The sequence below is a fragment of the Ctenopharyngodon idella genome, chromosome 22 (assembly GCF_019924925.1).
Source record: "Ctenopharyngodon idella isolate HZGC_01 chromosome 22, HZGC01, whole genome shotgun sequence".
Classification (NCBI taxonomy): domain Eukaryota; kingdom Metazoa; phylum Chordata; class Actinopteri; order Cypriniformes; family Xenocyprididae; genus Ctenopharyngodon; species Ctenopharyngodon idella.
The window spans coordinates 16,425,270-16,435,900 of NC_067241.1; the positions used below are offsets into that span (position 1 = coordinate 16,425,270).

The 10,631-nt window shown below is 33.9% G+C and overlaps 1 protein-coding gene across 2 annotated transcripts; it reads right to left on the bottom strand.

The window, feature by feature from the left end:
* Positions 1–149: 149 nt before the first annotated feature.
* mcoln3b (mucolipin TRP cation channel 3b) lies at positions 150–10,587 on the bottom strand. Of its 2 annotated transcripts, none has more exons than XR_007927739.1 (14): positions 10,433–10,587; positions 7,806–8,038; positions 7,550–7,717; positions 6,724–6,877; positions 6,537–6,615; positions 6,045–6,141; positions 5,470–5,569; positions 4,424–4,536; positions 3,224–3,373; positions 2,435–2,536; positions 1,900–2,026; positions 1,188–1,394; positions 689–819; positions 150–494 (listed from the first exon to the last, which is right to left on the bottom strand). XR_007927739.1 is itself a non-coding variant. In XM_051881195.1 (14 exons), exons 2-14 carry the CDS (start codon positions 8,034–8,036, stop codon positions 464–466), a joined length of 1,686 nt encoding a protein of 561 aa, XP_051737155.1. In that variant the 5' UTR covers positions 8,037–8,038; positions 10,433–10,585; the 3' UTR covers positions 150–463. The 2 variants fall into 2 exon arrangements, 1 of the variants encoding a protein (XP_051737155.1); XM_051881195.1 differs by having other exon boundaries at positions 1,904–2,026; positions 10,433–10,585.
* Between the last annotated feature and the right edge of the window lie 44 nt (positions 10,588–10,631).

A 10,631-nucleotide genomic window follows, 5' to 3' on the forward strand; every position in this document is an offset into this window, starting at 1 on the left:
ACAATAAACATTGAAAAAGAAGTCAATTTGGTACTCGCACGCTGTTGATGTGAGCGCGAAACCTACGGGAATGAGTAAAATTATGTGCAATACAAGTCTGGTATCAAAATGTTATTTTATCGGAACCTTTCAAATATAAAAAAAAGGTATAACACTAAGACACGCTTTATTATTATAAACACAAACAGCACAAAACGTACAATGTGATGTAGGAAATACATCATATAATACAACAAATATTTTCTTTTCTTTACCCAAATTCAGTATGTCCTCCAGCACAACTAAACTTCATCTTTACATATACTTGCACATTAAAACAAAATATAATAATTACACTAATTTACAGTCTTTCATAAAGTGGAGAGTGGTGTGCTGTTCATTAGTTTTTTATATATTTATATACACTTAATATACAGATATGTTCACTTTCAGTCCACGATCACACACACACTCCAGGTGAAGGTCAGTCTGTGTCGTCATCAGAGCCGCATATCCTGCATCACAAACACACAATATCACGTTTACTGTCTCACACACACATCTTACAAGTCAAAAGAGCTTTAATGATGTTCAGAACAAATATAATAACACAGAACAGATCGACATGTTAGTTACTCCTTCTGTAGCTCTTCACATGAACTCAACACATCTCTGATTGTCCCGTGTGCAGACATGAGTGTTTGTTCACCTGTGTGAGCAGCACATCAGGCATCTGCCGCTGGTCTCGTTCTCACTGAAGCAGCCCGATTCAGGAGGATCTTTACACTGCATGATGAACGCCTGAAGATCTGACACGGGCTCCCCGTCCAACTGCTGATGCTGCGACAACAATCAGTAGCACATACAGTTGACATTTGACTTGATTTGACATGAAATAACGTATAAAAAGAAAAGTATTTAAACTCATATCTCATGTTAAGAGGTTGACCAATCATAACTGAGCTCATTTACATATAAAAGTATGTGATTCCAGCGACAAATCAATTTAAAAAACAAACAAACAAAAAAACAGCCAATCAGAAGAGCTTGTGGGCGGAGTCTCTGCAAGCGCACTGCACTCACAACCAAATCAACTTTTAATCTTATTTTATGTTTCTATTCTTTTATCATTAAGGTTTCACTAGAACATACTGCTGCTGATAACAGATGATGTGTCAGTCAGCTGACGTTCAGGCTGCTGTTCTCACCTTGATGGTGTCGTAGGTGTCCGTGATGAGCGTGATGAACAGACTGAGCACCATGTAGATGAACAGAGACACGAACGTGTAGAGATACAGGCGGCTGAAGAGCCACACCACGAAACTCTTCTGCTGCATGTTCTTGAAGGTGGCGAACATGTCGTCTCCGTTGATGAGGGAAAACAGACTCTCGGACACCAGGTTCAGCGTCCGGAACTGATGGACACAAACAACAAACACGTCAGAATGATGCATTTCTTCCTAAAGCTACTTTTTGACACGCAGTAAGGCCACAGGTAAATATGGCATTTAATATATGTGAAGATTGTTTTAAGTTCACTTAAATTAAAAGTTGTAATTTTTTTAAAGCCTAATAAATGTTGAAATTTAGTTGTACTGTAATGTTGAATGTCTATAATTAATGTTTTTTCATAGAGACATCAGTATCAGTATCAGTGATACTCGCCTTCATTCATAACAAGATGCCATTAAAAAAATATTTAAAATATACTGTCTTCAAGTTGTTTCTTCATTAATTTGGAGAGTAACTGTGAAATTATTACAATATAAAAATATTAAAAACACCAATGTTTCATATATAGCATTGCTCTGTTGTATACAACACATTTTGACAAACATATAAAATTAAAAGTAAGCATAGGCTACTTAAAAAAATTAATAATATGAGCAGAATTATGCTGTTCTGAAGTGAGCCAATGACCTGCCTTGCTGTGGTAGGGTCCCAGCACGATCCATCCACAGAAACAGTACCCGAGGTAAATCATGGCGGCACAGCAGGTGAAACGGATGACGTTCGGAAACGCCGCTCGCAGAGTGATGATGAGAATCTGACCAGAGGACATCAGATACAAGCAGTTACACATCACGGTCAACAGAGGGCGCAATCACTTACACAATCACTTTACACCAACAGAGCAACTGCATCTGCTTCTGCTGAAGGAACGAGTGCAAGTCCACCGCAATATTGATAAATAGACATAATTCTATGGCAATAAAATCAGATAAAACTCATTTTTACATTTCTATAAAGAGACCTCACAATAAGGTCACATTTGTTAACATGAACTAACACACATCATATCTCAGCAGATGTTGACATCTTTCTTAATAATATACAACACTATGATGGATTTCAATACAGCGCTCATGCTGCAGGAAGCAGAAATGCCCAAATCATTTATCTATCTTCAGTCTTCTGAACACTGCAGTGAGAAGTGGGAACGAGCAGGTCGTACGTTGTATTTTCTCAAGTATCCCATGTAGCGTAAGACCCCGATCCACACGAGCATGGTGCCGGTGCCCAGCAGGATACTGCACAGGTCATAACTCGCCACGGCCTGAGACGACAGAGCAAAACACCAACATCAACACCTTAAACAGAGTCACTGCGCTGATTTAACAATATCATGCAAAAGATTAAGAGATTAGAGAGATGACGTCAGCATTTAAGATCAACACTGCAATTATTTGATCAAAAATACAGCAATATTGTGAAATATTATTCCAATGTAAATCAGCTGTTTTCTATGTGAATATATAGTAAAGTATACTTTATTCCTGTGATCAAAGCTGAATTTTCAGCATCATTACTCCAGTCTTCAGTGTCACATGATCCTTCAGAAATCATTCTAATATGATGATTTGGTGCTCAAGAAACATTTATGATTATTAATAGTGTTGAAAACAGCTCATATTTTTGTGGAAACTGTGATACATTTTATTTTTCAGGATTCTTTGAAGAATAAAATGTTCAAAAGAGCAGCATTTTTTGTTCATTAAAAATATCTTTAGTGTCAATTTTGACCAATTTAATGCTCCCTTGCTGAATAAAAGAATTAATTTCTACTGATTAACTATCTTCCGAACACAAATGAAGATCTATTTTGAAGCGTAATTAATGACAGAATTTTCATTTTTGGGTGAACTATCGCTTTAACAAAAAAAAGCTGTTATATATGTGATCAGTACTCTGAAGTTCCACCCTTTAATCTTCTTATTTAACTGGTGTTGGGAAGATTTCTCACCTTCAGCTGGATGATGATCTTCAGCAGAGAGCCTGTGATGGTGAGTACGTCACTAACGATGATGAGGATGCACCAGCCGTTAATGAACTCCATACGGTCGGAGAAGGACACGCGTTTGCTGTAACGACTGGAGAAGAACGCTGTGTATTCCTAAAGAACAGATCAACATCTGATTACTGTCTGAATTTTGATTGTCTACAAATAAAATGATCATAAATGTTTTCCGTATGACTCATGCACTCAAAAAAAAATATTTAGACCTACATTCAAGATTTATGTATTTGAAATGCATATAATATTTCCATTCATTTGGAGTTTTAACATAAACTAATAAACTTAACCTCTGTGATGAATATTTGTCAGTCATACATAAATGTATGTTTATTATTAACTATCTATTTAATTCTATTTAAATAATCATATTTTAAAATTGCTTAGAATCAGCATAAATCTGGTAATTGTGAAAACAATTAAATTTATTCAGTTAAATAAATTTAGTTGTTTTCACAATGTGAATATTCAACAACATTTAATTAATTCAACTGTATCAGACTGAAACAAATTAGATTTATTGATGATAAATATATAAAGCTGGTTAATGTGCATTTAAAAAACATTCAGGCTTTTTTCGTACTATTACAGAAGTATCACTGACAAATATGCATCACATTCAGTTTATTAATTTTTTTATGTTGAAACTGTGTTAAAGAAATGAATGGACATTTTATATGCAATTCAAATACATAAAAGATTTTGGTAACACTATTTTTTAAGGTGACGTAGCTATTACTACAGTAATAGTAAATTATGCATAATTACAAGTAACTAACCCTAAACCAAACCCTAATCCTAACTGTAACTCTATAGTAAGTACATGTAGTTAATTAATGTTATTCAGTTCTTATTTGAGTAATTACAATGTAACTACATCACCTTCAAATAAAGTGTAACCAATTTTATTTTCAGATTGCCCTATGTTAAAAGTTACTAACAGAAAACATCATATGACTAGCAATATAAACTTTTATGATACTTTTATGGCATGCTTTTGACCTTTTTGGAGCTTGACGTTATAAATCACCTTCTACTTTCATTGTATAGTAAACAGCAGCTCAGATATTTGTTTTTTGTTTCATGGTAACAGTGTTTTTTTCTCTCAATGATTAATTGCACAAACATCACAGAACAAACGAAACTCACGAACTGCAGCAGGACTCCAGCTTTCACCGAGCGCATGCAGAGAAGCAGCGACAGCGCGAGAATCAGAATGACCATGACGTCAAACAGAACCATAATGTACATTTTCCTCGGGGCTATAAACAAAAAAAAAAAAAAAACATTCATTAAAATGAGTCTGAGAGCATAAACATTTCAGGTCAATGGCTTTTCATAAAGTGTTGTAAAACATCCAAAATACACATTTAAGTCTTTATTTTATTGCTCTTTATCAATGCGTCTGTAGATTTTGATTACAACACATATCTTTAAAAAGTTTTTTCCTCCACTTCAGCAGGACTTACAAACACCAAAATTTACACTTTTATTCCTGTCTATATTCTGAAGATTTTTACTGTGGGGTTTGTTCATATTTTATTCACACTCATTTATATAACATTTTACATATGTCTGTTGACAGTATTTTCTGATTTATGGAGTGATAAAAGAGAAATCCCAAATCCCCTCTGTAAGAACCTTTAAAAACCTCTAATATGTCAACAAAATCAAAGAAGAATTTTAAACCTGGCTTTATCCAATGTTCAGATTTATTTTCTGGAAATGTATACAAATTAGTGCATATTTCACTAGTTAATACATCATTTGCAACTTTAAACATTTCAGAAAACTTAATACAAAAAAGTTTGTAATTCTTAATGTAATCAATAAACTGGAGAATTATGATATCTTTTTTATTCAATCTATTCACCTGTGGTGTCTTAAAGATGATCACAATTACGTAAATTTTACATTAAACTTGATTGGTTGGAGCAAATGTTAATTTTTCATTAAAACATTCCAGCCCAACTATAAGCTTTTTAACTTCTTTCATCCTGTAAATATATTAATCACAGTGTCAAAATAATCAAGTGATTATTAAAGCTGAAGCATCGGAGACTGAATTTCTCCAAGCCTGTGATACGTTTCATAGAAATACTTCCTTAAATGACAACACAAGCTTATTCGTTTATTAAAAGTAAAAGTTTAAGGGTTTTATTTATGAACAGTGGAGAATCATGGGAAAGGCTCACATGCACCAGTCATGGTCCAGTCTCTGCATTTATAGATCTGCACATCGTTGTCCAGGTCAATCACCATTCTCCCGCTGTGGGGCTTGTTGTCAAAGGTGATCTGCTCATAAAAATAAAAATCAAAAACAGACATTTAAGGCTGCTTATCTTTATTTACACTACCGTTCAAACGTTTGGAATCATTGAGATTTTTAAAGCTTTTAAAAGAAGTCTCTTAAGCTTAACAAAGCTGCATTTATTTGATTAAAAATACATATTTTTATTGTATTTCATCTTATATTCTTATCATTGTATAATATTATTACAATCTTATTATTGCAAAATTGTTTTCTATGTGAATATATGTTAAAATGTAATTTATTCCTGTAATCAAAGCTGAATTTTTTCAATGAATAGCTTCATAATTTTCTGGAAACGGGCCAATGACCATGTGTTCAGAGAGGGAAAAACCTGCAAACTTTTCCAGCTGAGATTCCTTCCCTTTTTAATCCAACTCATGAGTTCATGAATGTAAGAGGAAATGGAGACGAATGTCAAAGATGAGCAACAGTGTACTGAAAGGTCATGTGACATACCATGATGTTGAAGACGTAGCAGTCTGGAAGCTCATGATACTGAACCGTCTCCAGGTTAATGGCTTTCAGAGTGAATTTTACAGTCACCGTCAACAACCTGATGAACACAAACACACAAACTGATTCAACAAACCACATTTGTGCTTTTTCTAAAGATCTGTACAAAAGTATGTGTAATATTTACAATGTTTAGATAATTATTTGATTTAAGGCAGTGCTTTTTAGTACCATTGATATACTATTATAGTTTTGTTGAGCTCGATTTCATTGTTATATTTTAGTTTCTTTTTCATTAAAGTATAAGTAATTTTGTTGTTTTTTTGTCATTAGAAATGTTGCCTTGCCAGCTAGCTGAAAAAAAAAGTTTATTTTATTTCAAATACTGTAAATGTTTTTTTTTTTTTTTTTTATGGCTTATTTTTAGTTTTAGTTAATGATGACGACCCTGATTTAAGAATGCATCATACAACATCTACTATTTAGAGGAGATACCTCTCAAAGTGCAGAGTAAAGTTCAGAGGGTCTGCTGTGAGAGTTGAGAAGGGGTGTTGTGGGTAAATGAGCGAACACTCTGAAAGAAACCAACAGAAGATCAGATCAAATGTGCAGGATTGGTGCAGCTTCACTGCAAAGTAAAGGTCTTTTTGAGCACTGTCCCATCATGACACACGTACGTCACCTTCATCCACCTGAGTGTCAATGTCAAAGGTCTCATTTGCTGGTGAGACGCTGCCGTTGTGGTAGAACTGCTGGCAGATGGTGAGGGGAGTGTAAACATCACCTTCCTTCTCATACTCATGGTTGCCCACCGTTATGCTAGGCAACATCAGAAACTGCAAGATGAGAAAGAAAAAACCTTTTCTGATTTTTTTTTTTTTTTTTTTTTTTTAGAGAATCATGAACTTTGAACGGACAGTGTGAAGATGCATTTGTTTAAGCTTGACATCAAGGATCTACACACACAAATAATTAAATTAAATTAAAGATATATAAATATATATGGCAGGCAATTTAAAATACTTTTGTGCACTTTACATTAAAATGTTTAAATACTGATTGGCATGCAATTTAAAGTACATCTTGCATCTTTTGTGTACTTTTAAATATAAATATTTACATACAGAATGCAGTTTAAAATACATTTGTGCAATTTAATCTAATCTTGTGTGTACATTTAAATATAAACATTTATATACTGATTGGCATGCAATTTAAAGTATATTTATGCATCCTTTGGCAACTTTTAAATATAAATATTTATATATTGCATGCAATTTAAAATCAACTTTTGCACCTTTTAGCAACTTTTAAGAAATTTTTATATATGACATGCAATTTAAAATATATTTTTGCTTTGTTTGTGCCTTTTTATAGATATATTTTTATATACAGCATGCAATTTAAAATACATTTCTGCAAATTATACTTAATTCTGTGTCAAGTTTGTAGCTGGTTGCTCATTGTTTTAGGCATGAAGATCATTCACACGTCACCCGAGGACTCACCTGCTCCACGGTGTAAGCGATGTGTGTGTAGACGTCATGCTGCGTGTAAACAGCGTAGGTGTTTGCGCTGCTCTTGGTGAAGTTCTTCAGGAACAGATGCCTGAACACCATGAGATTCTCCTCCTTAAACTGAACCACCATCTGATTACTGAGACCAAACGACACCAGCTACACACACGCAAGGAGAGAGCAGTCTGAATGAAGCTTTTTATTCTTCTTAGACCAACATTTCTGACTGTAACTCTTCATACAGTACCTGTATGGTGACCACAGCGATTTTAACGATCTGCAGTATCAGTTTCCAGGGTTTTCTTCGGCGAGCTTTGTACTTGTCACAGGGGTTCATGAAGAAATACTTCAGCTTCCTCCTGAACTTCTCCACCTCCTCCTCCAAAGGCTCCAGGCGAGCGTGTGATTCGGACCAGTGGATGGCTCTGTTGCCGTTGGGATCATTTATGCATAAATAGGTCTCACTGGAGTCGTCCATATCTGAAAAAAACAACGTAATCTTTAACAACGTAGTCTTTAATTTGTAAGTATTCTAACAGATCATTTATAGTGTTATTATAATATTTTGTGCATTATTTACATCAGCATTTGTATTTAATTTGATTTTATAGGTCATATTTAATTTATTTTTATAGGCAAAAAAACTGGCCAGAATGAGAATTTATTTCAATAAACTGATTCCACTCAAATATTTAAGTCAAGCTAAGTCACCTTTATTTACAATTGCCATGATATCTCCCAAGGGTAGCATGTACAGGGTGAAAAGTAACGGTCCTAGTACTGAGCCTTGGGGTACTCCATACTGAACTTGTGATTGATTTGACATCTCTTTGTTTAAGGCTACAAACTGATAACGGTCAGATAAGTATGATTTGAACCATGCCAATGCAATGCCACTAATGCAAACATAATTTTCGAGTCTATTCAAAAGAATGTTGTGGTCGATAGTGTCAAATGCAGCACTAATAGAGAGATACAACCATGATCAGATGATAAGACATACATTTTTATAGTTTTTTAGAAAATAATAATACCTTTTAATAATCAGTTTTCAGTGTTATCGTCCCATAAAATATTATTTTAAAAAATAAACTTTTATATATACCATTCTACAGAATTGGTGCAAACTGCTGTCCCACAACCAAAAACACACATTTAAAAAGCTTTTAAGTATTCACATTTTAGATGTTTACAAAGATCCTTCTATTATCTGAATCCCACAATGATTACTTAAAACATCAGTAAGTTTAATATATATAAAAAAAATCATCATTTATTGGGTACTTTCAATTAGGAGGTGTCTGTCCCGAACCCTAACCCCTAAATTTCAACTTGTGAAAATGATATTGAAATAATTTTTGCATTTTTTACATTGTTGTTTTTAAAATATATTGAATATAAAGTAAAGTTAAAAAAATATTTATTTTATATTTTTTTTGTAAATCATGAAACTACAAAAAAAAAAAAAAAAAAAAAAGAAGTGTCCCGCATGTTCATGTCACTACCGAAACAGTGTGTGTTTTTCATTGTCTGAGACTGATTTTAACACACTTCTACATTCTTGATCAGGAAATATTCCTGTTCCTCCCTCTCATAGCCTCTTTCACAGTAGATAGATCCATCATTCTGAGTTAAATGTGTTCAAAAGTCTGAAAATCTGTGTGGAACTTTAAGGAACGTCACTAACAAACACCTTTTTCTGAAATTAAGCAAACTTTTTTGAGTGTTATTACATTAAATTTAGTTTTCCTGTGTGTACAACTGTTCAGAACTGTGCTAGCTAACCATGTGCTGATTAGCATCTTTGAGCGGCTCAAAAGTGTCTAAAATTGTCAGTACCGAAACTTCACCACATGTTTCGGTCGTGACTGTTTCGGTAGTGACATCATTGTTTTGGTAGTGACAAAAGGGAACACATGATCATTTATTTGAGGGAAATAAACGCAATTTTAGTACAGTTATGCAAATCATTAGTATTTTAATGTTTTAGTATGAGAGTTAAAATACTGTAATGTGATGTGGTCACTACTGTATATCAGCATATATAAATCTAGCTTGAAATCACTGAATCAGTAAACACCAAAGAGAACATTTATGAGCTTGTAAAACAACTCTAAAACATCACATGTTCATATTAACTTGGACATAAACTTAAAATGTCCCATTCCACCTACTAAAGCCATCAAGTTCTTGACAGTATTATTAATAATAATGTGCAGACGTGCAGTAATGTGGCTCTTCCACTTTTCAAAGACTGATGGACTGAATCCAGCTCACTGTCATCTGTGATCCGGTGTCAGTGATGAATTGATCCACATTCCTTCCTGACTGTCACATGACACTCATGTGACACCATCATACCTGTGCCATCAAAAACTACAACACCTTGTGATGCTAGTTCTTCATGTAAAACAGGTGGATAAGGGTTATTCACATTTAAAAGAGATCTATGGAAGCCCATTTCTGGCACACAAAAAAAAAAATTAATGCTTTTGTAAATCATAATTATGACATAAAAAGTCTAAATTAGGACATACTAAGTCATATTTATGAGATGAAAAGTCTAAATCATGACATAAAATGTCATAATAAGTGCAAATGATGGCGCATTAACGTAAATTTGACATAGTATGTCATAATTTCGACTTTTTATGTCATTATTAAGCTTTATTAAAGCATGATATTTTTTCTTATTTGCTGAAAATGGGTTTCCATAATGATCTGAGGTGTTTTATTGTCGTTTAAAACCGAGCAGAGGTCCGAAAATCAAAGCATCACATGCAAATTTAAAACCTAATGCAACTGTTTACAGTATTTTAACCAGAATAGCTCAATAAAATCATGACAACAGTAATGATTTCATCAGTAACTCACCAGCAGCTAATTACAGTAGATCAGTGTCATCAATTAGTTCTCAATCAGCAGTTCAAGGTGGCGAGAGATTAGCACATTTATCTTTATTCCGTGGTAACTTCCATAAAGCCCAAGAAAATCTGGAATCAATTCGGATTAAAGAGCATCTTTCAACTGACATGAACCGCGTTCTGTGCTGACAGTCAACAGGTCAAGGGGG

Coding starts and splice junctions, on each gene's coding strand:
- mcoln3b (XM_051881195.1), bottom strand. CDS start 8,036: ATGGACGACTCCAGTGAGACCTATTTATGCATAAATGATCCCAACGGC. Junction 1,395..1,903: donor TGGGACCCTACCACAGCAAG/GCAGGTCATTGG, acceptor TGTGTCCATCAG/TTCCGGACGCTGAACCTGGT. Junction 495..688: donor CTGATGTGCTGCTCACACAG/GTGAACAAACAC, acceptor TTTGTGATGCAG/GATATGCGGCTCTGATGACG.